Source organism: Podarcis vaucheri (assembly GCF_965113315.1).
Source record: "Podarcis vaucheri genome assembly, chromosome: 8".
NCBI lineage: Eukaryota > Metazoa > Chordata > Lepidosauria > Squamata > Lacertidae > Podarcis > Podarcis vaucheri.
In genome coordinates, this window is record NC_138766.1 from 12,747,088 (window position 1) to 12,774,545 (window position 27,458).

The window sequence follows — 27,458 nt, forward strand, 5'->3', positions numbered from 1 at the left end:
AAGGATGATAATATGGATTCTACACGGACAAAAGCTTTGCTTGAAAGCTGCGGGGCATTTGCTGGTTTATTCAATATGAATGACTAAACCATTCATATTACCTGAAGCCTTTTTGCAGAGTTTTATGTCAGTATTTCCTGTGTGCTGCGAGAACAGGCCCTTCTAGGCTTTTGTTGTTTCGTTTTGTGCATGAAGAGAATGTGGTACAAAGAGACATGGGAGTTAGACATCCCGGCCTGTAAGAGCAGAAAACAGTGGTGAAACTTCAACTTGGCAGGGGAGAGGGCAAGTCAGGGACATTCTTCCTTAGCAGCCCATAGATGACATACTAACCCAATCGCAAGCTTAGTACATAATACATATACTAGAAATCGCTTCCTAAGGCAGCTCAAGACCACCAAGTATAGATTAGGGCAGCTTCTTACATTATGAAAGCATCTTCCGTGCTTCTCCCCACTTGCGCCGATTCTATCATACTCTGATTCAAGTGCGAATGCAGAAATCATGTGAGATGAAGGCATCACATGGAAAGAACCAAGGGAGAGGTCTCTACCTGAGATTCTTTAATGCAGAGACTGAATGTGGGACCTTCTGTATGCACAGTGTGGTCCTACCATTAGGCATCCTTCTCCTTCAATACATGCTTGTGGTGGCGGCTCTAGCTATTCAGAATGAATTTTCTCTGATGAAGAGGAACAAAAGACCATTTCAGTGTGGAAACTACATTCCCAGCCAGCAGAAAGAGAAATTGCCACAGAGTTTTCAGTTACTTCTATTGCCAGCAGTTTGCCTGCAATGACGTTCATTATGACACATCTATTGTTCCTGTGCTGACTGACAACCTTCCCTTTTTCAGGCTGCATCTCCCTTCAGGGACTTCACAAGACTTTGCAGAAATCAGCAAGGTGGAGTTGCTGTTCCTGGTTCTAGGAGAGCAACACAGAAGGGCTCAGCAGAGGTGGAACTGTACTGCACAAAGCTATCTGCCAATTAATTTAAAAATAACTTTGCACTGTACAATGGGACAAGGCAAACAGTAGCTCAAACATACACATATTACTATGTGCAGTGTAAGTCTGACTGTTCTGCAAGCTTTACAGGGGAATCCTATGCACTTTTACTCAGAAGTAAGCCTCCCTAGCTTTAATGGAGTTTACTTCAATCTTTGTCTTAAACAGGGGCATGCACTGATCATAAAATCAATTTGCTCCTTCAAAAAACCGCTCAACTCAGTTCAAAGTGCTCCAGAGGCTTCCTGATTGGGTTTGGGTCCAAATCGAAATCCTGAAATGCAGGAAAACAAAGCTTTGCATCTCCCCTATTTACTATTATGGAGGAATTTTTAAAACGGTTATAAAGTTTTTGTTTTCATTTTGAGAGAACTGGATGGTATTCTCAAGCACAGTAGCCCCTCGTGAGTGGATAAATCCTACAAAATTACAAACAGGTCCAGTGATTTTTGTGCTGGTCACCTTTAAATTAACTATTTGGCTTTGGTTTTTAAGGAATCATCTACATTTAAAAAAAAAAAAAACCAAAATTATTTGGCAGAAGTGGAAATTTAGATTTCTTTGCTTCTTTTGGAGAGTCCAATAGTGCTAAATTTCAAAACTTTAGCAGTAGCTTTCCAGCAGGAAAAGCCTTTCCAAGTTTGCAGTGATTAAAAAAATGATTCACTTAATGTGCCCCCTATCTGCCTATAAAGAAGAAACCAGCAAAAGTGCAGATAAATAAGTCCAGATGGGGTTTTTGTTAGCATCTTTTAAAGTTGATTTTGAGGTGAAGAACTAAATAGGGCTTTGCTTCCCTCACGGTAGTTTTGCAGGCAGCAATATTATTATAATGCCATATACTGTAGAGGGATGGGAGCAAGGGCTATGGTGTTATTTAACAAAATAAATCAGGTTTGTGTTCTGCCCGGTTGGAACCAAAGCCTACAGAAACTATGTACAAAGCCAACTTGACAGGTGTGTGTGAGAGAGAGGAGAGAGAGAGAGCGCAATTGGCACAGCTGCATAAAAACTTGAATGTCCTGCATTTTCCTAGCTGACTCTCAGATACACACACACAACCATCTCCTACAAGACCAGAGTAGCCAGGCAGGAACTTCAGAGACACTCCTGTAGTGACCAGCTACCTGCACGTGAGGAGGGAAGCGATTCTGCTTAGATCAGGGGGCAGATCTACACGTATGGTTTTTAACATTAAGGAAGAGTTAAGGAAGGGTTTTGCTGACACATGACGTCCTACTTTTAATGTTCATAATGTGTTACTAAAACGTGACAGCAGAGGGCACAGCAGAGCAACCACCAGCAGAGAGACAGTCTTTTGACAAAAAGGTAAAAAAAACCAGTTTAATTTACAAGTATGTCCTGTGATGTTTTAGAACAACATATCTAATATCATTCTAATAACGTTAAACAGGTCAGTGTAGATCCAGCCCAGGTCCTGACTGAAAGTCAGGAAGAGGTGCAGCCTCCAGCTTCTATACAAGCTCCTAGTCTAAGTTGCTCCATTGCTGAAGCAATAGCTCTCTTTGCAGCTCCGAGATTCAGCCAGTCTGACATGGGGAAATGAATACCTGAATTTTAATAAGATCCCCTGTCAATCTTGGTGCCATCTACTGGGGCATTCTTCTGCTGAAGTGCCACGGAAAAAAAAACAGGAACTACTCTGCCACTTAAGATGTCTGGAGACCAGCCACTAATATAATCACATAGGTTTTTTTTTCATTTGTAGGGGGCTTGCACAAGAGAACAGATTGTACAGTCTGCAAGCCTGTCCCTGCGTTTTCATTTCATGGCATGCAAGCACACTACCCTTGACCTCCTTTCCATTTATGCCCATCAAAACCACAGAACAGCAAACAAGTGGTTTTCATGTACTTATTCCTCATAATGTTACTAATGATTCTGTGTGAGCACTGTTTTAGTTCAATTGCAATTTAGGAACCCTGCACAGCACACAAGCAATATTGTTAGAGAACAATGAGTAATAGACTCTTTAGATAGTTCCTCTCCTGAAAGCAATAAAGAGAAATTGAATGCAGCCCTATCCAAAATTACTACTCTAGGAGCTAAAGAGGCAGAGAAAAGTATGCTGTTGTCAGCAGTGAGAGAGAAAGCAGACAGGCAGTATTCATTGTCATGCTCTCTTGTCACTGAATTAGGATTCTCTTTGCAGAACTGCCTCCTCTGCAAGAAGATGAAACTCGGGCAAAAGCTTAATCAAAGTGATGAACCCAGGCAATCCCAATACGTCACTGAGCAAAGTTGAATTATACACTATGGCTAAATGATGCAAACTGAGCAAATTCTGATTAATTTTTGCTCAATTTATTCTGGTTTTGCTATCAATAGGGAAGGAGCTATACAGAGCACTGAACACCCCTCCCCACAAATCCTTCTCCCTCTGAGATTTCAGCAAGCAATTCGCACACATCCGCAAACTTATCGCTAAGCTATAGAAACTTGTTTTTATTTTAAATGTAACTCTATCACAGGAAGCATTGTGTTTTCTTCACCTCTCCTGTTACAGCATACAGTGGTACATTGGTTTACAACCATAATAATCCATTCTGGTGGTCCATTTGTAAACAAAAACAGGTTGTAACCCAAGGCGCGCTTCCGCCAATGGGGCCTCCCAAAAACATTTGTTCGTAATCCAAAAAATAAATAAATGGGTTGTAATCCCAAAAAAGGTTGCAAACCGGGACACGCACTTGCGGGTTTGACTAAGGTTACCAGATGTCCCTGTTTCCCAGGGACTGTCCCCGGATTTACAAATCATTCCCCATACAAAATCCATTGAAGTTGAAAAGTGTCCCCAGATTCATTGAGAAAAATCTGGTGGCCTTAGGTTTGACGTGTTTGTGATCCAAAACGTATGCAAACCAAGACGTATGCAAACCCAGGTACCACTGTAGACATTAACACAAGATGTAGCAGAAGGCCATTTCAGTAAATATTTCCTTTGTTGATTTACACTGAAAATGGAGATCTCAACACTCTTGCAAGCATAAAAAACAGCAAACATCAGCTCAGAAAAACGGGATCCTAGGACAAGGATGGGTGGCATGGGGTATCTGTGACATTTAATCCAGTTACTATAGAGCAACTTTCTTAAGAATTTTTGGATACTTAGAAATGAGGACGTCACACACTCAATGATTTCATTTTCAGATTTAAAATGTTGGGGAATGAGACCTACTTGACCTCAGTTCCCACCCATAAGTTTTTAAAGACAGCTGGAAGATTATTCTAGCTCCTTTCACAGTATTCCATATCTTTTACAGGAGAATTTTCATTGCTTTTAACAGTAAGTCAAGTTCTGAATCAGTCTGGCCAGAAACATTCAGACTTCCTTCCACAATCCCGGCTGCCAGGAAACTCAACTGACCCTTCAGTACATCCTTTTTTTTTTTTAATGGCTCTTGCTCAGGGTGGATTGATTTGAATTAACACAATTTAAATCTCTCTCTTTCTCTGTTTTACACACACACAATCTAAACCATTTATTTCCATCAAATGACCCATTTTGAAATTCATATAGTTCCTGAAATGCAAGCACACTAACAGCTTGCTAGAACAATCAAAGCATGTTAGCTTGCACCAAAGCCACTTGCGAGACATTTGAGCTAGTTTAAACTGTGGTTAGTCAACGTGCCAGGATTATAAACACGGTTCGATCTCAGCTGTTTAAACAGGAGTTCCTCAACCTCAGATGTAGTCCAAAGTGGGGCGATATGTTTGATGGATGCAGATTAGAGAATACAAAGACAGATTTTAACATGTTTGTGTTCAATTTAGAGTTCGTTTCAAAGATGGACACTGTAACTTAAGTTGCCTCACATTATTTCCTTGTCTAGTTCCTGATCCAAGGGCAGAAAAGACAATGACTTCTAAAAGCCATCTGACTTTGTTTGGAGATACAGTGGTACCTCGGGTTAAGAACTTAATTTGTTCTGGAGGTCCATTTTTAACCTGAAACTGTTCTGAGGTACCACTTTAGCTAATGGGGCCTCCCGCTGCCACCGCGCGATTTCTGTTCTCATCCTGAAGCAAAGTTCTTAACCTGAGGTTCTATTTTTGGGTTAGCAGAGTCTGTAACCTGAAGCGTCTGTAACCCAAGGTACCACTGTACCAGGAAAGGACTTCCTCTCAGGGCCCCTGCTCCTAACAGGTGAAATCTGCAGGTTATTGGAAGGCCTTCCACTTTCAGGGTCAGCCTGGACCACAGCGTTTCTGTCTCTCTCCCCCTCTCTCTCCAGTTCGTAGGACTCCCTGACTTCTTCATCACTCCCTACCCGTTCCTTTCCCACCCCACTTGAAAGAAAAGCCTGGTATTTATTCCTGTTGCTGTGGATCCCACCCTATTAAGCCATGAGCTAACTGTTTGCCCCTTACCCTAGTTACCTAAGCTTTCCTTTTTGTTTTCTCTCCTCCACCACCTAGGGCTTGCTCTGGCCTCTGCTCGGTCCTAATTCCCTAAATCACAGGATAGATCACCATGCATCTTTGTCAATCACCTACAGGTTCCATTTCACACAGCTGTAGGAGATTAGGCCTTAACTAATTACTCTCTGTGCAAATGGTCTGTGCTTTCATGCTGCTGCAGCAACCTGGCACAAAAGCTATCAGTATTGTTGATGGTGATAAGAACCCCTGACAGAAAGAGGAAGCATGTCTTAAGATAACTGTGAGGAGGCGAGGAGATTTAGACAACTGATTTTCAGGAACCAGCTTCTCTGCTCATTGGGCCCGACACTCAAAACAAGTCTGTGAAGGTGGTACCTTCCTCACCAACCAAAACGTCACGCAACACTGTGCACACTTTCAAGTTCACCACATCATCAGGCTAGCTGGTAAACAAAGTGGACGGGAGGGGGCTAATGGTAAAGCCATGAAGTCTATATCTGGCCAATCTCAAACTGGAGTGTTGGGAGGAGTTTGCAGACTTGCAAATGAGACTCTGTGAGGAGATAGGCAGGTTTCAGGTTACATCAATGGTTGCCCCACCATTTGGGGAATATAAAATATAGATACAGTGGTACCTTGGGTTACATATGCTTCAGGTTACAGACTCCGCTAACCCAGAAATAGTACCTCAGGTTAAGAATTTTGCTTCAGGGTGAGAACAGAAAACGTGCTCCAGTGGTGCGGCAGAAGCAGGAGGCCCCATTAGCTAAAGTGGTGCTTCAGGTTAAGAACAGTTTCAGGTTAAGAACGGACCTCCGGAACGAATTAAGTACTTAACTCAAGGTACCACTGTATTACATAGATCTGTCTCCATCCTTAGACAAAATAGTCATGGCAGGTGGAAAACAGGAATAGGCCGTTTGTGAAACCCTTAGCCAGTGTAGTGTAGTGGTTAAGAGCAATAGACTTGTAATCTGGTGAACCGGGTTCGGGTCTACGCTCCTCCACATGCAGCTGCTGGGTGACCTTGGGCCAGTCACACTTCTCTGAAGTCTCTCAGCCCCACTCACCTCACAGAGTGTTTGTTGTGGGGGAGGAAGGGAAAGGAGAATGTTAGCCGCTTTGAGACTCCTTCGGGTAGTGATAAAGCGGGATATCAAGTCCAAACTCTTCTTTTTCTTCTTCTTCCCTGCTTAAGTATGAAATCTTTACAGTAGTACCTCAGGTTACATATGCTTCAGGTTACATACGCTTCAGGTTACAGACTCCACTAACCCAGAAATAGTGCTTCAGGTTAAGAACTTTGCTTCAGGATGAGAACAGAAATTGTGCTCTGGCGGCACAGTGGCAGCAGGAGGCCCCATTAGCTAAAGTAGTGCTTCAGGTTAAGAACAGTTTCAGGTTAAGTACGGACCTCCGGAACGAATTAAGTACTTAACCTGAGGTACCACTGTACTGTTAGCTAATGCTAACTATGTTGAAGATTTCTTCTCCTATTTGCAAGGGGTCAGTTTGTGAGACAAAATCTTCTTCTACTTTGGCGATCACTCGTAGCCGAGTAAGATTGTCTTCCATAAACACGGTTTTAACAATGAGTCCGTAAGTGACTGTGGAGGCCAATTCTGGATCCACATGTCCTTCCACAGTGGGGACATTGGTTTCCGAGTGGGAGTTGATCACGGTGTGGATTTGCCAAGCGTGCCTTCCTCTTAGCACATTTCTCCCTTGCATCCTGAGTTTGAGTGTCTTCAAAGCCCATGACACCTTTGGTAAAGGCTGTTCTCCAACTGCAGTCCTCGCAGGCCAGTATTTCCCAGTTGACAGTGTTTATACTACATTTTTTTAGATTTCCCTTGAGACAGTCTTTAAACCTAAATAAAGCCTCAGGCACCCAGACCACTGCCCAGGGAACAGAATGCTCCTCTCATAGTGAAGCTGAAATTCGTGATCTAAGAAGACAAAACCATTGGATAGGAGGCACCTAGAGAGCCCCATTCCTTTTGATGCAAACTATATTGATTTTCAGTTCCTTGGTGAGAGAAGAAGTCCATGTTGGAGAATGTCCTAGGAGGCAAGGCAGCCCAGGTGAGAGATAAGCTGTTGTCAGTTATTTGTATTCATCCATTGCCTTGGCATGGAGCTTTCAGGGACTGAAGATGTCAGATCATTTTCTGTTGCTGTTATGCTGATTGAGATTAGGGCACTTGTACTCTGCTGTTTTACTGCATTACTTTAATAGACTTTGATTAATTTAATTGGCTTAAACTGCAACATGTTTTTATATTAATGTATTTTTCTGTTGCTGATATTTAAGCGATAGGGATTAGTTAGTGAAAGGTTTGCTAAATGTGTTGATTATTCTCATTTATGGGAGGAATTGTGTTTGATGTTTAGGGGAATTTAACTGATGGAATGCTACTTTTGTTAACCAGCTAATATGCATAATTTTTTTAAAGGAAATTAATAATAATAATAATATTTTTAAAATTTTATATCCCGTCCATCTTGCTGGGTTTCGCAGCCACTCTGGATGGCTTGCAACATGTATGAAAACACAACAAAGCATCAAACATTAAAAAAACAAAATATCCTGTACAAGCAACGAACAAACCAATAAATCAATAGGAACCAATAACAACAACAACAACCACAACCAGTTTACAGTTATACCCAAATTAAAATAATCGCAGAAGTAGCTGGGAAGAGAGGAATTCAGGGATAGTTTTAAATAATTTTATAAGTTGTATGCCCTTATTTCACAATTTTCCTAAAGAACATGAAGTACTGGAAAATTGCAGGGGGGGGGGGGTTTGCAGGGAGAATCCTATTACATGGAAATAATATATGACGGAGGGCAGGTAGTTTTTGTTTTTCATGTAAAACCTTCTAGTCTCAGGGAAATATATTTGCAGCCCAGTTAGCTGCTGGAGAGTTTTGAGGGCATATACCGTATTTTTCGCCCCATAAGACGCACCGGCCCATAAGACGCACCTAGATTTTTTGGGGGGAAATAAAGGGGAAAAAATTATTTTCCCCCCAGGTGCGCTGCGCTACACCAGGAGCTTGGGGCGTGTGGAGCTCAGCGCGCCCCAAGCTTCTGCGTGCTGGCAAGGTCTCCGCTAGCGTGGGAGAGCCGGGCGCCTCTCCCAGGGCTAGCGGACCCCTGCGCTAATCCAGAAGCTTGGGGCGAGCTGAGGTCAGCGCGCCCCAAGCTTCTGCGTGCCGGCAAGCAGTCCGCTAGCCTTGGGAGAGCCGCGGGGCTGTCCGAGGGCTAGCGGATCGCTGCGCTACACCAGGAGCTTGGGGCGTGCTGAGCTCAGCGCGCCCCAAGCTTCTAGGTGCGCGGAAGCAGTCCGCTGCCGCCCCAAGCCTCGCGCACCCGGTGGGACCTCCTGCCGGGTGCGCGAGGCTTGCAGACACTCGCCCGAAGCAGGGGGAGCCCTCCCGAGGGCTCCCCGTGCTTCGGGCGACAGGCTGCCGCCCCAAGCCTCGCGCACCCGGTGGGACCTCCTGCCGGGTGCGCGAGGCTTGCAGACACTCGCCCAAAGCAGGGGGAGCCCTTCCGAGGGCTCCCCGTGCTTCGGGCGACAGGCTGCCGCCCCAAGCCTCGCGCACCCGGTGGGACCTCCTGCCGGGCGCGCGAGGCTTGCAGGCATTCGCCCCATAAGACGCACCCCGATTTCCCCTTCATTTTGGGAGGGGGAAAAGTGCGTCTTATGGGGCGAAAAATACGGTATTCATTTTGACATTTCCCTCCCCCCACCCGCAATTTTTACTCTTTTATGTGGCATATTAAGTGTATTCTTTTTATGTAATTAATAATAATAATAATAATAATAATAATAATAATAATAAATTTCATTATTTATACCCCACCCATCTGGCTGGGTTTCCCCAGTCACTCTGAAGTGTTACATCGCCACAGCCTTCCATCAGGCTACAGGAGAAGGGTCCACAGTTCCTCTGTTGAAAGGGTAGCAACATTTGACTGCTCTCCTTGAAATCTTTCCATTTCAGCTAGTCATTTTAAAAACACTGTAATTAAGGAACAGTGTCTCGCTTTTATTTTCTTCCCCCAACCCTCTTCCCTCCCAATACCCTTTTCCTTTTGTGTTGCGTCTTAGATTGTAAACTTGAGGGCTCGGAATAACTTCTGATGCTTGTAAGCTACTCTGACAGCTTTCTTTGACCAAGGAGTAAGATAAAAATGCTTCACATAAATAAATTCAGTTTTATTGCACGCTTATATGGTCTGCAGACCAACTAAATAAATAAATTTTAACTCCTTTGCAGTGTAATCCTATACCTGACCCCTCAGATGCCAGCCACATTGTTTAAAATGGGACTTACTCCTAGATAAGCGTGTATAGGATTGCAGGCTGGTGTCAAAATGACACACAGGTGGACAAGACTCACTTGGGCGCTGACCTCCAAGGAGATTTTCGCCTGTTTAAACAACAGCCTAATCCATTATACAAATTACCACTTTAGATTTTTCATAGTCTAGTTGCAACAAAACACATTTTCACTTAACAGTTACATATTTACAGGCAATTACACAAATATGACACAAAACACAACCCTAAATTATTACTAGTCTTGAACTATTTTCGGATTTTAAAGCCTAGGGCCACAATTCTGAAATTCAGTTACCCAATTAGGCTTACCCTTTTACAACTTATTAGACTACAGAACACTATTTTGGCTCAGCCTCCACAAACACACAGGAAATTGGAATCTAAGGTTGGTGCTTTAACAGACATGCCCCGGGATCAGAAATGATGTTGTGTAGTGTCACAAGTTGCGGTTCCTTACAACCTATGCTCCAGGCATTCACATTTTTTCTTGGTCTTTCAGGCAATTCTCCAGATGATGAGGACGGTTCTGTATTGCTGTATGAAACACCTAGTGTGCTGCATGGGGAATCTTTGGGAAACTTGATCCATGCCTGTTTAGAATTTTAGGCTTATAAAGGGTGAAACCATGTTTTTGCTACTCGCCACAACTACAGGAGCACTCCCGTGTTCCTAAAACAGCCTTGTTATTCTCATTTCATTGGCATAACTTTGTCAACAGAATGCCATCCTCGCTAAACAATGCTGGATTCTACTCTGACCAGCCTACATCTTCCTCCATCAAACAAACAAACAAACAAACAAACAAACCCAGCTATCTGTTTCTCTTGCATTCACTGTGCCTGCAGAGGATCCTGAACCAGGTGAAAGCTCTACCTACGTGTAGGTACCAAGCTATGGCCATAGGAGGAAGCTATAGGGAGGCCAGGCAAGACAGTCATCTCTTAACAACAGTACGTCAGAGCGTGTGAATTAGTACTGCCTGACTGGTACCAAAGGTTCCAGCTCAGATCTTCTCACTCATCTGACCATCACGTAGATTTTGGTGTTATGATAACCATTTGCTTCATTTTTGCCTTACTCTTCCATTTGACACAAGGTAGACCTGATACTATGGCGCTTGTATTACTTCCCATTACATCACACACCTCACTCGCTCACCTTGTTGTGGTGAATGGGCTTGCACGTTCTTATGACCCTTGTGAGCAAAGCCATCGGGAGTACTGTACTCCAAGCAGGGTCAGCCAAGGCAGTAAGGTCAAAGGGGAGGAGCTAGACAAAGAATGATCCAAGAAGTCCTCAACAGCAGAACAGGAGGAAGATAACAAGAGGCATGTTACAACAGCTCTGAAGGTGGATGGAGGCAGCAGCAGATAAGAATGTACCAGTCTTCATGATACTCATGCCATCGGAATAGAGCCTTACTGTGAATGTGCATTGGTCAGCGTGCACTGATCTATACACAAAACACAAATTCACATGCAGGCATCTTCCAAAAACCCATCCCAAACCCAAAAAAGTCCCATGGCAATCGGCAAATGGTAACGGGGGCAGGACCGTGAAATCTGGAAGCCCCTAGTCCTAATGGGCAGTGGATACAGATTCAGTTGTTCTGACTCAAGGAATGAGGCAGTTGAGCAGCTCGGCAGCTGTATCCATGACTGAGCAGTCCTATTTAGGATCCACTCTGCTCACCTCATAAAGGGGTGGGGCTAGAAAAGGTCTCCAAGGAAGGCACGTTTGGCAAACCGTCACCGTGATCAACTCTCGCCAGGAAACCTATGACCCCACTGTGGAAGGGTGTGTGGATTCAGAATTGGCTTCCACAGTCACTTACGGACTCACTGTTAAGATTATGTTCACGGAAGACAATCTTACTCGGCTATGAGTGATTGCCAAAGAAGAAGACAACAACATCCACACATTTGCTTATTTACAAACCACAGCACCCAGGCAGAGAGTAAGGAGATTGATAAGGCATATCAAGCAGATGAAACTTCACAACTAAAGGTCAACACTGGCCATTTCACTATGTCATGCTGCTCACAGCTGGCGGGGAGGGGAGGAATATGCCTGCCATTAATTCCTGGAGTGCACACTCAACAGCAAGTGTTTACCCTCACAGTACAGTGGTACCTCTGGTTACAGATGCTTCAGGTTACAGACTCCGCTAACCCAGAAATAGTACCTCAGGTTAAGAACTTTGCTTCAGGGTGAGAACAGAAATCATGCGGCGGTGGTGCGGTGGCAGCAGGAGACCCCAATAGCTAAAGTGGTACTTCAGGTTAAGAACAGTTTCAGGTTAAGAACGGACCTCCAGAACAAATTAAGTTCTTAACCCGAGGTACCACTGTACTAAGGAAGCCCTGATATTGGTAGTCTGACCTTCATCCCTCCAAAGGCTAACATTCTGGATTTAAGGGTGGGCTCAAGCCATGAACCATGCACTTGCTCCCTCATTTCCTTGAGTCAATAGCTGAAGACTCAACCCATTACCTTTCCAAATAATCCACCAATGTCGCCTTGAGTTCAAGCTACAGTTCATTGGCAGTGATACAGACAGTAGGCACAAAAGAACAGACATTTTATTTTTATCAGAACTTAGTCTTTGTGACAAATACAACCATGTGTCAACGTTATTTCCAATGTCTAATGAATTACTACAGGCAGACGGCAGGCACATTTTGTCACAGAGTTAACAGCTGTTTTTAAGCGGCAGCAAAGACTATATAACTGCTAACTTTCTAAAGATGTGGAAGGCTAGCACGATGGCAGGCAGAGAAATAGCACTGTTACCTTGTCAACTTTAACAACTTCTGTGAAGGATCTCTATTAACACCAAGGGCCATGATGTTGCAGAAATGAACGCACTTTGTGAATGCTTTCCCAGCTGCCCTTCTGTACATCTGTACATCAGTCAGGTTAGAACTCCCAGTGGGTTTGCACAGTACTGCTATGATGAAGCCATAAGGTAACCTATTTAACAGGGGCGTAGACCCTGTCAAAGGAACCAAGCAGCTCTGAGGTCTCCCTCCTCCAAATTACTGTTGCCAGATATCTGTTCTTGAAAAAGGGAAGGGGGGGAGCTGCAAAGCACAGATTCACCTCCTTTCCTTCCTAGCTGTGTTTTATAGGCAGCAAATGATCCCTCCAAGCTCAGATTTGCTTCCCCTGCCTACTGGCTCCATTTTATTTAGACTTCTACAAGAACAGGAAATGCCTCTCTCATCCTTAAGCTAAATATAACACTCCATAAAAACAGATTATAAACTTTTTTTAAAAAAAGGGTATCATAAACCAAAGAACCAGCAACCATTTCAGACATTTATGGAAGTACTAGCCAGGAGTCCAAGAACTACACAACTTGTTCTGCATGCCCCAGGGAGCTATGAGCTTATATTTCTCAAAACCGTAGCCCCACAATGTCACATATCAAGCCACTACTTATTACTAAGCATTTATTAAGCTGTATCCCAACTGGCAGCAACCTAGTTTCTCAGCATTAACTGCAAAATAACAATAGTTGGCTATGGGTATTTCTAGCCGACTTTCCAGATGAATAGGTATGGCCCAGCTTGGTCTAGAAGGGAAGTGATTTTCTGTTGTCAAATATACAACAAGCTCCCCAGCTCACCTCACCTCTCTTTCTTAATGTGACATGGAGACACAAGCTTTTTCTCACACATGCCTGAATGTGGAAACTCATGGGCAGTTGACGTTCATAGTTTCTACCACATCTGCATTCGTGGAAGCACTGGCCAAGATTCAAATAGGACAAAAATTAATTTGACGTAGTAAATAATTTTAGCCTTTTAAGTAATTTCAAAATGCACTGTTATTTAACAAAAAAATGTGAATGATATCCCCGTGCCTTTGGGCTTATTCACCACAAAATTGGAAGTCAAGAGCAGACTTATTTCTTGGAAGTAACTGAGCAGAATACTGTCTGCGTATTTTCATCTTGAATGCCCATCAGTAAGAGAAAAGAGACTTTAAAAAGAATCTAACATTCAGGGAACAGCCTGGAATATCCCTGAGGAGTTAAGTCCCTGCACTGCAAAATAAAAAGAAAACCACCTCTCTCATTGCTACAATCCTACTACTGTATAGCACTTCCAAATGAAGAGGCTAGGTAAAGACCACAATTCAAAGCTGCATGCATTTCAGCAATTTAATGCTAGAGGTAGCTTAACCAGCTACTCTTTCTCCAACTTTTCAGTATCATGTTATCAATGCACTTCAAAAACATCCTTTGTTACATCTCCATTGCCTTCTTTTAGCTCTTTTCCCTGCCGATCAGGGTTCCCCACCCTCCCAGCAAGATCACTATGTTGTATCTGTCGTATCTGGATGCCGTCATCGTGTGCTAAAATCTGCCAGTATGCTGCAATATCAGTTTTCAAGAAGATGCAGCCTCGTGAGTATGCAGGATTTGTCCTTCGTCTGTTCTTGATACATAATTGTGCAATTAAGGCTGCATTGCTATGGCAATATCACCATCACGTCACATCGTCTGTCAAATTTATATATTCATTGATGCCGCATCAGTCACAAAGGTTTAAGAACTCCCAGTTCTCATGTCTTTTGTAGTCATTCATAACGTTGGACTGACAGTATAATTCCTAACAGGTAACAGACATTTGCCAGGTAGTAATTTAACTTCTAGGGCACTATGTTAAGGTACCGGTAACTATGGCTTCCTACATACTGGGACCCTAAAATAAATTGAAGGTAGTCAAGGCCTACTTATGCAAGCCCACAGCAAGAATCACAGACTTACAGTACCATATACCCTATGAATTGTGAATATCTAGGACACGGGCATTTTAATACACCTCCATTTCCCACAAGATACAAACTGGCCATAGTTATAAGAAGGCTTCTGTTTAGCAATGCCAAATGGCAGTGATAGCAGAGGTAACTGTTGGTTCAAGGAAAAAATAGGTACTGTGTATAGAAAGGAAAATTCCCTGGATGCCATGGAATTATTACTATTGGCAGCCCTGTATAAGGATTTTTTTAAAAAAAATGTTTCTTATTATATATTTTTATATGCTGGAAGCTGCCCAGAGTAGCTGGGGCAACCCAATCAGATGGGCAGGGTACAAATAATATAATTATTATTAAGAATGGTTAAGATCCAAGTAGGGGCAAATAATCTTTGGTGAGAGAACCTCCCAGCAGAGATTTAAAATCACAAAATATTCAGCAAAGGAAAGCATGGAAATATAGGCTGTTAGACCTTTAAAATATGCCCTTCTGAGTTCCAAATCTTTCCTCAGGATAGGAAAAGACAACACAATTAGACAAAGGTCAAATATTTAGGAGTGTGGATAATGCCCAAGCATATTAATGTTTATAAGGACAATAACGAAAAAGTATGAAAAGAGATTCAGAGAAACACTTCCAACACTTCCAAGTTGGGGAAGGATGAATTTGGGAAGAATAGCAGCCATAAAGATGAATGCACTACCAAAAATGTTATTTTTATTTCAAAGAATTCCAATGATCGGCAACACAGGATGCTTCAAGGAATGGCAAAGAGATATTATGAGATTTATCTGGCAGGGAAAGAAACCAGGAATAAAATATAAATTACTAGTGGATTTGAAGGAAAGAGGTGGCTTCTCCCTGCCAGACTTAAGATTATATTATGAGGCATCCTGTCTTTGCTGGTTAAAGGAATGGTTGACATTGAATAATACACAGGTTTTGAACTTAGAAGGACTTTTAAAAGCTAAAGTACACAAAAGTTTTACAAATCATACTATTAAGAGAAATTTGTACAAGGTATGGGAGAAATACAAAAATTTGTTAGAAAGAAATAAACCATGGTGGCTTTCCCCACTCAAAGCAATATCAGTGAAAAATGGGAATGTGGGGGGGATTGGGCGACATACAGGGATTTATTAACAGAAAAGGACTGGGAAATAACATTTAAGAAGTTTGAAGAATTAGATCGACAAGTAATAGATTGTTTACAATATTTTCAAATCAAAGAAGTTTTCAAGGCGGATAAAATGATTTTTTTTTAAATCAAACCTCGCAATTTGAAAGAGAGTTACTAAGGAATAATGATAAAATTATTTCCAAAATGTACAAACTATTATTAGAATAGGAGACAAAGGCGAGCAGGTGAAGTTGGCCATGATTCACTGGGCAAGAGATACAGTGGTGCCCTGCAAGACGAATGCCTCGCAAGACGGAAAACCCGCTAGACGAAAGGGTTTTCCATTTTAGAGGTGCTTCGCAAAACAAATTTCCTACGGGTTTGCTTCGCAAGACGAAAATGTCTTGCGAGTTCCTGCGGGAGTTTTTTTCCTCCCCCCCTTTTCCCCAAGCCGCTAAGCTGCTTATCAGCTGATCCTAAGCTGCTAAGCCGCTTAACAGCTGATCCGCTAAGCCGCTTATCAGCTGATCCGCTAAACCGCTTAACAGCTTATCCGCTAAACCGCTTAACAGCTGATCCGCTAAGCCGCTAAACCGCTTATCAGCTGATCCGCTAAACCTGCTAAGCCGTTAATAGCGCTAAGCCGCTAAGCCGCTAATGGGCTTGCTTCGCAAGACGAAAAAACTGCAAGACGAAGAGACTCGCGGAACGGATTCTTTTCGTCTTGCGAGGCACCACTGTATATCCCATAATACTGAAATGGCTGCATGGGAGAAGTTATGGAATGCAGATCTTAAGTTTACAGCATGTTATACACTAAAAGAAAACTACATGATAATGATGTAGAATCAGAAGAATCTTTATTTGCATATGCCACTAGCCATAGCAATAGAATAAAATAAAATATACTGAAGATAGAGGTAAAAACTTAACTATCCAAAATACATTTTAGAAGTTTACATCAATAATCAAATAATAGACGATAATAATGTGTAGATGGTATTTAACTCCTAGCAGATTGGCAAAAATGTATAAATCAAAAGCAAACACATGCTGGCAATGTAAAGAAAAAAAGTTATTTTTTTACCATATGTGGTGGTCTGGTAAGAGAGTAAAGGTTTTCTGGGAAATGATTTATAACCAATTGAAGAAAATGTTTAAGATAACTGTCAATAAAAAAACCAAGCTTTTCTTCTAGGGATTGTAGGTACTGAGATTCCAAAAGACAAAAAATAGATTTAAAAAACCTGCTTCTTCATGCCCAGCCCTGCAGCTCCATCAGAGAGAGGGGGGTGAGTGGCAAGGCTGCCGCCCACTCTCCTGGACTGCGGCACATGAGTGCACCCCCTGGTTCCTTGAGCCACCATTTAGATTCTGACTCCATCCCAGTCACTGTTTCCTGTCAGTAGACCTTTAGGTTCTTGTGAAAAGCAGCTCATACAAGCCTAAGGACTGCTCAACCCAGTGCAGAACTATTAATAATAAAAACATCTACATAGTTTTCCAAAGAACAACCTAACATTTTAAAGGTATCAATCAACATATCTATAAGGAGTTGTTCTTACCTGTACCAAATTCCATCCTATTAGGGATTCAGCAATGATGGATGTTACGGTTGTACATACTCCACCAAAAACCATTAGGTGTGTAGGTCCATATTTTATTGCATCATAGAAGGCTTTAAGTCCCTTTGCATTGTCACACTGAAGGGGAGAAACAAAAATAGCTTAATCACTAAATGCAATTTTGTATTGGCAACATCCAAGTTAAGGATTTAGCATAATAAACCACAAAGATGCAGCACAATACTCAACAAACAAGAAACTTTAAAGTGTTCCTATTGGTCACTTTGAAAGGTACTGATGCAAATGGCTGTAGCTTGCCCTTCCACGTACTAAAATTGAAATCTCAACTTCACAACTAAAGGTCAACACTGCCCATTTCACTACCACATCATACCTTGGGGAGGTATTGTTTTTATTTGTTACTAGTTTTGCATATTATTTTTTTGTTACTAGTTATGCATTTTTGTATTTTTATATTGTAAACTACCCTGCGATCCTCGGATTAAGGATGTAATAGGAATTTGATGAGTAAATAAATTAAACAAAGGAACAGGCAGAGAATAGGCACGTAAAAAGCCAAGTTCTATACGATCAATTTAATTGTGTAACCAGAATCCATCAAAATAAACCCCACCCCCACCCCCAAGTTTTCCTCCACTGCTGGTTTCCATAGCACTTTCAATGCTGCTTCAGGCTGAAGGACACTCTCTTCAGACTTTTGCTGTAACAGTTCTTATGTCCTGTCTGTAGCTGGGTGAGGTGTTAGGGCATAAAATGCAAAATAATGTCCCAGATGCCTTTGGGGCATCATCTCACTATCAACGGAGAAGAATGACCAAACTGCAAGTGGACAGAGACACAGGAGCCATCACCAATATGGCCACAACTCCTTCCTGCACAGACTTTACCTTCGTCCATAGCCCAAACAAGGAGAAGAAAAGCGCACCCCTCTGCCCTCAAAACCCTTAACCCAAACGTTACAGCTGACCTACATCTCAGGCAAAAGATCTTGAAGTTAGGAAGCTGCAGGTAGCTCGCTGAAAATTTTAAATGTCATCATTTTAACAGAATACAGAAAAGTTTCTTTAGGCTAGGTGCAAATAGGATTCCAAAAAGACTGTACTCCGTTACAGTGCAGACTGCACTAATTTCAGCACTGATAAAGTTAAGCACCATTATTCTGGTTCTGATATGAGCTCAGGACAATTTATATCCACCTGACGTGTCAGAAGCTGACAGATCTGGTGCAGCCACTCATTGAAAAATGCACTTAATGCAGAAGGATTATCCAACCGTGCTTTAATGTCTGCAAGAGCCGCTACTTCGTGTTCTGTGCTACCAATATATGAGTTTCTTCACACATTGCTTCTCCTGAATCATATTCCAGAGATTTAAGCACACACTTAAAACATAAAGATGATCAACAGGTGCTGGAAAACAATGCGAGTCATTCATGCACATACATCAGAGAGCTAAGACTGGCTGCAGCTCTCTTTTGTGTGTCGGCTCAGGAATAAATCTGTAATGTGTGGAATAGCCCCACGTGGAATGAAAAATTAAATATACACAACCTGAAACAGTTGTAGTAGCAATGCTCGCATCCATGTAACTCTTCCATCTCATCCAAAATATTTTTTACTACTCAATATGATTTGATAATGTAGTGAATAAGTAACAAAAATAATAATTTAATGTGTCTAATTAAATCAGTCACCTCACTTTAGTAGTCCAATCTCTATTAGTTTTAGGTTGTCCTGGTGCAACAGGACAGGACTCCTGCGCCTTTAACATCTGTGCAGATGAGGGGATTTCAGAAAGTGCAGCTAGCATGTCAAGCTATAACTGCTGAAATTCTCTCTTCTGTACAGCTATTAAATGCGCAGGAACCCTGTCCTCTTTTTCAGGCCAGCCTAATTACAACCTGTGATGTCAAAAGGAACCACATTGTTGTGATTCACAAAATAATATGTTCAGATTTGTCTCTGTCTCTCTCCCCACCCCCACCCCCACCCCCCCACAGACCGTTTACCTCAGGAGAGGCCAGCTGGCCAGGGAGATCAGATGTTTCATATTCAGCAATTACACTAATGCTTTTGCTTAAGCCATATCCATTCACAGAAAAGAGGACAACGTGAATATGTCAGATTATTCAGATTAAATAGGCAAATAAGTAGGGACTTCTCTTTGAATTCAAAACAGTGCTATTTCCCACATTAGATACTGTGACAACCATATTAACAAGTTCAAAGCAGACACATTAGCAAGGGAAAAGTGTTTTCCCTGTATCTCTTGTGAAAGTGTTTGAAGTAAATTAACACATATTTGCATCTTACCATTCTTAATTAAGCCAATGCTTCAACTATCTTTACCAGCACCTTAGGGGTGGTCTCTACATCAGCACAGCAGTATTTCTCCCTGACAAGACAACTAAAGTGGGGGGAAACAACTCACTCAAACTCCTCATACTTCCATAGACTGGTGCAGATGCAACATAAATAATTCCTTAACCATGATAAAAAAATTCCTTCCAGTAGCACCTTAAAGACCAACTAAGTTAGTTATTGGTATGAGCTTTCGTGTGCATGCACACATCCTTAACCATGGTTAAGGAATCAGAAATACTTGGGAGGATTGAAAGCTCCATTCAACTGCCCCATCCTAAAGAAATTATGCCACCAGCCTTAGCCGTGTTTAAGAGGATTGTGTCAACAGTAAAATTAGTGCTGTGTAGTGTTCATTCTTAACTATGCTGGCACAACTAGGATTAAGAGGGGTGTGTCAACCCTTGGTTAGTACTATGTAGATTTCACTCTTAACTATGTTTTAACCAGCATCAAGTCTTACTTTCAAAATAACCCTGGCTAGCATTTACCATGGTTGATGTCAAAACTAACATAAACCTGTGGCTGGAGGGAGGGGAGGATACATGAAAGACAGGAGACAAACTGGGGAAATCATTGAGTTCACCATGCTTGTTCCCAGTCCCTTTACCTGTGGTTTTAAGATGAATCCTGTTAAATCTGCACTGGCCATATGATAATTCATTTACTCCAAAACAGAACAGGAACTACTCTTCCTTCTTCCAATACAACATTCCTAGTTATGTTCACTCCAGAAGCAGCCTAGTTCCTGGACACGAGGTCAAATTACATTTTAGAATAAAGTTCTGCTGATGTATTGTTTCAGACTCTAGCAAGAAATTTTGGGCAGTGGAAACCAATAATATAATGGGTATCCCCTGATAGATATGGCCTCCTTATTATTTAAGTAAGTCATAAAACAATGCCTCTCTGTTAAGAGGCAAATTGGGGGGGAGCATATTTCTCAAAAACAAAGAGCAAGAATCCACAGCTCTTATCATTTCACCAAGGCCCCTTGCTGTCCCATAAACTTTCAGGACATAAGATAGAGGACATACCTGAGGGCTGCCAATCATTGTTAAATGCAAGCCTTAAAAGTCTGCCTCTGCACCTTGTGCTGTTTCTTAGCTTTGCAGATTAATTGCTTAAATGAAAAAATAGGAATAACTGTTTCTCATTTAGATCAAGTAGATATTGTTCTTCCCTGGATTTCTACAACTCCCAGCTCAACACTTTCTTTTTCTTTTTTCCAAACCTAATTCTAAATTTCAATCTCTACCTTCAGTCTCACAGTAATGATAATGGGACTACTGATTGCTATCACTAAGCGCCAAGAACCCTCAAAAGGAAAATATTTGGCCTCTGTGAATAGTGGATCTTGATAAGGATTGTTCAAAGCAAATAAGTGTCTTCTTGTTCCGTTACCTATTTTAGTGACAATAACTATTTAATTTTCAACGAGAGACACCATAAACATAAGAAACTACTGAAGTGAACAAATATAGTCTGCCTGTGGGGTTTTGCCATAGAAGTGTTCTAATATGTACAAATCATTGGTGGTGGAGATGGCCCAAACCAGAGGCTCTTAATTAAGTCCTCAAAGCAGGGTTGGTCAAACGGCCAACCCACAACCCAGTGGCCCTACAAAATCTATGTTTTCACAGTAAACCAACAACAACAACAACAACAACTCCAAAACACCTTGTCTACTCTGCAACTTAGCTAATATTGTACAATCGGGTGGACACTGTGAGAACATAATCAAGGAGAGATCAAAGCATGAATGAATAAAGCCACTGTAAAAAGCATCAAAACTTTACAACCATCCCAAGCACAGGCATCGCAGGCCTAAATCGGGAGCAGCCTCCTGATTGGTGGATGGTGAATCTCTGGCTTGGCAGGTTATCCCGCCCACCTTTGCAGCTGGCTGTGGGAAATCCTCAGTGACTGGCCACAAAATGAAGAGGCCTTTCTTCTGTGAGGGAGGGGGTCTGGCATGACGGCCCGCCACCACAGCCCAACCTTATACTGGGTAAGCGGCCATCATAGTCCTGCAGCAAGTAATTTTCAGTACAATTCACATTATGCCTTAGTACCTTACAAAAGGCCCCAAGCTGTTGTTGTTTTAAACATTCTCAAATAGGTTATAGCAATTATGAACATAGTTGGTCTATTCTACCAATGTTTGTATGTATCGCTTCTTGCTAAGTTTTTCTTTTGGAGAAAGTCCCCATTTAGAAGCTACTAACTGACTGCTGATTCTGCTTAGCTGAATAAAGCACTACTAGGTCACTGCCACCAAAGCAGAGACATCACCTTGCCAACAAAGGTCCGTATAGTTAAAGCTATGGTTTTCCCAGTAGTGATGTATGGAAGTGAGAGCTGGACCATAAAGAAGGCTGATCGCCAAAGAATTGATGCTTTTGAATTATGGTGCTGGAGGAGACTCTTGAGAGTCCCATGGACTGCAAGAAGATCAAACCTTTCCTTCTGAAGGAAATCAGCCCTGAGCGCTCACTGGAAGGACAGATCCTGAAGCTGAGACTCCAATACTTTGGCCACCTCATGAGAAGAGAAGACTCCCTGGAAAAGACCCTGATGTTGGGAAAGATGGAGGGCACAAGGAGAAGAGGACGACAAAGAACGAGATGGTTGGACAGTGTTCTCGAAGCTACCAGCATGAGTTTGACCAAACTGCGGGAGGCAGCGGAAGACAGGAGTGCCTGGTGTGCTCTGGTCCATGGGGTCACAAAGAGTCGGAAACGACTAAATGACTAAACAACAACAATTGACTGTTGCCAATTTATGTTTCAGTGAGTGAGTATGTTTTCGATTTTTTAATGCGTTTAATTACGTTTTTTGCAAGTTTGTTTCCTTTTTATTAACACCGTTAATACAGTTGTGACTTGACTTCGAGGAGCAACTCATAGAACGCGGTGTGGTAGCCTTTTTTGAGGTTTTTGGTGATTTTTGAAGCTTTTCCAAAACTTTTCCGACCCCGTGCTTCGCAAGACGAAAAATTCGCTAGACGAAAAAACTCGCGGAACGAATTAATTTCGTCTTGCGAGGCACCACTGTATAAAGGAATTCATACTATTGAATGTAATGAGTTAACCACATATAAACCATTTGACTTTTATATACAAAATATCAACAAGAGACTGGCAGGTGGCTGAATGAATGGCTAACTGTCAAATTGCATTATTTCCAAAGAAGAGCAGAGCTGGGAGCAAGGTACTTTATTTATATACAGACACAGGAGATTCAGAACTAGTGGGGTTTGATCGGCCATGTCAGCAGACATTCTACTTCATCCCACTAGACCAGAATAGTGGTCTGATAAGGATGGAGAAGTCCACCCAAAGTTTAAGTGACTATCTGCAGAGAGCCCAACTGGAAATAAAAGGGCAGCCTCAATCCAAAATCAAGGCCAGAGGGTGGAACAACCAAAAGAAACCAGCCAGTGTGTTGAAAAGAGGGCAGAAGCAGCAGCTGTGCTGGAAGTTTGAGCCAGGCAAAGGACATCTAGACTTGAGGAGCCTAAGAGAAGCCCAAAGTTGGAAGCACTGGCTGGAGCTGAGGTGGTATGTGGAGGAAAGCAACTGAACACAAAACGAAGTACTACCCCCTTCACATCTAAAATGGTTGGAAATAGCAAAAGTCCATTTAGGTTTGGAATCTTAATGCACACATTTTTTTTCAGGCATCGCAGACTCTTATCGAGGTGGCACAGAACAACCTGGAACGCATCTTGCTGGTATTTAGTACATAATCATTTACACTGGGGGACTTGAGTGATGCTGTGGGCTAAACCACAGAGCCTAGGACTTGCCGATCAGAAGGTCAGCGGTTCGAATCCCCACAACGGGGTGAGCTCCCGTTGCACGGTCCCTGCTCATGCCAACCTAGCAGTTTGAAAGCACGTCAAAAGTGCAAGTAGATAAATAGGTACGGCTCCGGCGGGAAGGTAAACGGCATTTCCGTGCGCTGCTCTGGTTCACCATGTGGTCATGCTGGCCATGCTGTACGCCAGCTCCTTCGGCCAATAAAGCGAGATGAGCGCCACAACCCAAGAGTCGGCCACGACTGGACCTAACGGTCAGGGGTCCCTTTACCTTTTAATTTACACTGGATACAATACTTGACTTGGAATTAGGGACTCTAACCTAAAGCAAATTCATTCTGATAGTACAGTGGTGCCTCGCAAGACAAAAAGAATTCGTTCCGCGAGTCTTTTCGTCTTGCAATGTTTTTCGTCTTGCGAAGCACGGTCCGTCGCAACTGCGCCTCTTCAAGCGGCTTTAAAAAAAAAGCGCAAGACATTTTCTCGTCTTGGGAAGCAAGCCCATAGGGAAATTCGTCTAGTGAAACAACGCAAAAACGGAAAACCCTTTCGTCTAGCAAGTTTTTCGTCTTGTGGGGCACCACTGTATAATTGGCACAGGTCAATGCTCACCATGTGATATGGTCCAGTTTCTCCTCTGATATAAAGATTCAGAAAAATGTCTGTCTTGTACATTGTTATCTGAGGGATCAGTGGAACTCAGCTTTAATCATAGAAATTGTCTTACAGGCATCTTCCATTTAAAATGAATTTGATTGTGATTTGCAGAATGTAAAATGGTATTCCTACTAGCACACTCAACAAAAACTGATTAATATGTATGATTTAAATGTACACAGCACTATGCTGTCCCAGAAGGCATAGAAAATAGAAACAGAAGCAGAGTAAGAAGGAAATTTAACATGGCAATGTACAGGATTAATCTCAGGGGAGAAATATTGGTAAGTTTTCAATATTCCCAAATGCCAGAAGAATATCATCAATTATAATTAAAACATAGGATAATGTCATCATAAAATAAATTATAGACATTTAAAATGCTCCTCCAAAACAGTAATAACATATTGGCCAAATTAGGAACAAAGAGGCTGTCTATAGCAGCTCTCTTAAAACTGATTACTAAAGCAAGTATTTTTTCAAAATTATGTGAAACATCAGTACAAAACAAATGAGTGGGTGAAAATGGATTTTCATGTAAACCCACATAATGCTGCAACTCAGAATGGGCTCATCATGGGGAATCTTGATAGAGAGAAACAACATCTAATGAGATCAATACCAAATGCTCATCAATTACTTGGCCTTCTCTTTAAGAAATAACTTAAGTTTTGGGGCTCCTTTATGCTGAACGGAAACAATATTATGCATTAAATCCCTCACTACTTTACAAACCTGCGGAGTACTAAAGGGCACAATAAATTAAATGGAACAAACTCTCAAGCAAGTGTTCTTAAAGCTTGTTGCTGCTGAACAAAGAATGAGGCTATATCTATCTCTCAAAAGACATAGCAAGGGGATAAGATACGGGCTGGGCTTGGAGGAGACTCTCCTACCTCCAGGCTGAGATAGAGAGGAAAAAGAAAGCATTTTACGTGTCTTCTCGCTTTTGAAAAGGATCCCCCTTGCCTTTGGTGCCTTTGGCTATGATGCCACTGCCAGGAAGTAGTCATTTTTCAAAGGTGAAGGGGGAGAGAGACTTTCTGTTCTTCATCAGGCAATGTTGTTTTCACCTGCCTTGCCCCACCCTCCAGCCCTGGAAGCCTTTCCCAGACCATGACATTAAGAGCAGCTGGGAACAGAGGAGTTCAGGGGGTGGGGGTGGGTGGATAGATAGATAGATAGATAGATAGATAGATAGATGATAGATAGATAGATAGATAGATAGATAGATAGATAGATAGATAGATAGATAGATATAGATAGATAGATAGAGATAGATAGATAGATATTTGTGTGTCCTTGTTTCTCAGTTTGATCCTTTTTATATGGTTTTGCATGTGTTGTGGTATTTTATGCATTGTGGTTTGCTGTTATTTTTATCAATTATTGGTAATTCTTGTGGTTGATAAGTGCAAACTGTTTAATTATTATTTGCTGATGTTATAATTTTACTGTTTAACTATTAGATTCCAATGGATTATTGAATATTGCTTTAGTTGATATAAGTTGTTTATTTTAAAGTTATTGTGACTTTTTTATATTGAATCAGATTGTTGCCAGTGATGTTTGATGTTTTATTGTGTTTTTATATGTGCTGGAAGCCACCCAGAGTGGCTAGGGCAACCCATCTAGATGTGCGGGGTATAAATAAAAAAATATTACTATTATTATTGTTATTAAAGAGACATCCAATATGGGGAGAGGGTGGTGGTACGCTAAAAACAGCTTCCTGCCTGAGTGCCTTGGAGTTTTCATTCTTGCTTGAGCTCCAATTTTACTGTGAGGTTGTTCTACAGGGCATAGTACCCAACCATCCCTGCCTGTGATATTCATTTCTTGAAGCAACGTTCTTTTCAGTTCAAACAGGAGTCAGTAATAGACAGAAGATGGTCTGTTTTTTCATCAACTGATTTCATAACTATACCTTCAATTTAGTCTAATCTATTGGGAGGGAACAGTAGAAAATCATATAATGTTAACATAATTACACAAAGTGATTCCAACATAACTACATTAAGCCATTTCTGTCAAAGTGTTTTTCCTGCTTTGATTATTTGCATACTTTTGCATTAACAGAATTGCAAAACACAAGTTCTGGGACCTTATTTTGCATTTACAGACGAGACATTAGAAGAGGCTGGGGAAATATTGAAGAGTACAATCTTTTTAGTGTTTACTTGGAAGTACTTCCCACTGAGATCACTCATTACATTCAAATCTGGCCAGCATTTGATAAAAAGCAGTAAAATGTGATGGTCCCAGTTGGAAGGGACACCAAGTGTCATCTAGTCCAACCCTCTACACAGTGCAAGAATCACAGCTGAACAATCCCTGACAGATGGCCATCCAACCTCTGATTTGACTGTTTATCCTCAAGACTTGAGGCCTAATCACACTTAACTGGGAGAAAGCCCCATTGAACTAAATGGGTCTTACCAGTTCTTACCAAGGCCTACTGATACGTAGGCCCTATTGAATACAATGATGCTTACTCCCAGGTAAGTGGGGTTAATGTAACAGGGTTATGCACTGGGTCCACATACTATATTATAACAATACGTTGGAGCAAGTTGGTTAAGTTACCTGCTAGAAGTTTATCATATACAGTGGTACCTCAGTTTACAAACTTAATCTGTTCCTGAAGGCCATTGTTAAACCAAATCTGCTCTTAAACCAAGGCAGGCTTTCCCTAATGAGGCCTCCTGCCGCCAGTACCCTTCCACCATTTGGCTTCCATTTGTAGACCGAGGTAAAGTTCGCAAACCAGAACACTACTTCCGGTTTTGCGGAGTTCGTAAACCGAATAGTTCGTTAACAGGGCTGTTCGTAAACCAAGGTACCACTGTACTGCCAGAAGTCAATAAAATAAATAAAAGGCAGCTTTTATGAGCCCATGGTATTCGTCAATAGAAAAGGCTGCCTGGCGCACCTCTGTGGAATTAACTTACTTGCCTTCTTTCAGTTACTTAGTTATGCTATATCTTTCCACTGTGTGACTGGACTGTTTACTGTGCGATCCTATGCATGCCTAATCAGAAGCAAGCCCCATTGAGTTGCATGGAGCTTAATTTCAGGCAAGTGTGCACAGGATTGCAGGCTCAATCTCTCCTGCTTTACTGCTGGTATACAATGGTCTTTCCAGCATCCCATTCAGTAAGGTAAAGGGACCCCTTACCATTAGGTCCAGTTGTGACCGACTCTGGGGTTGTGGCGCTCATCTTGCTTTATTAGGCAAGGGAGCCGGCGTACAGCTTCCGGGTCACGTGGCCAGCATGACTAAGCCACTTCTGGCGAACCAGAGCAGTGCACGGAAGCGCCGTTTACCTTCCCGCCAGAGTGGTACCTATTTATCTACTTGCACTTTGAC

General features: G+C 42.0%; 1 protein-coding gene across 1 annotated transcript in view; it reads right to left on the reverse strand.

Moving 5' to 3' along the window:
* GABBR2 (gamma-aminobutyric acid type B receptor subunit 2) overlaps window positions 1-27,458 on the reverse strand; it is a 292,549-nt gene that overhangs the window by 240,707 nt on the left and 24,384 nt on the right. Inside the window, exon 2 of the mRNA XM_082234271.1 lies at window positions 17,228-17,365. Coding sequence (XP_082090397.1) covers window positions 17,228-17,365 — 138 coding nt within the window. The remainder of the gene's footprint in view (window positions 1-17,227; window positions 17,366-27,458) is intronic.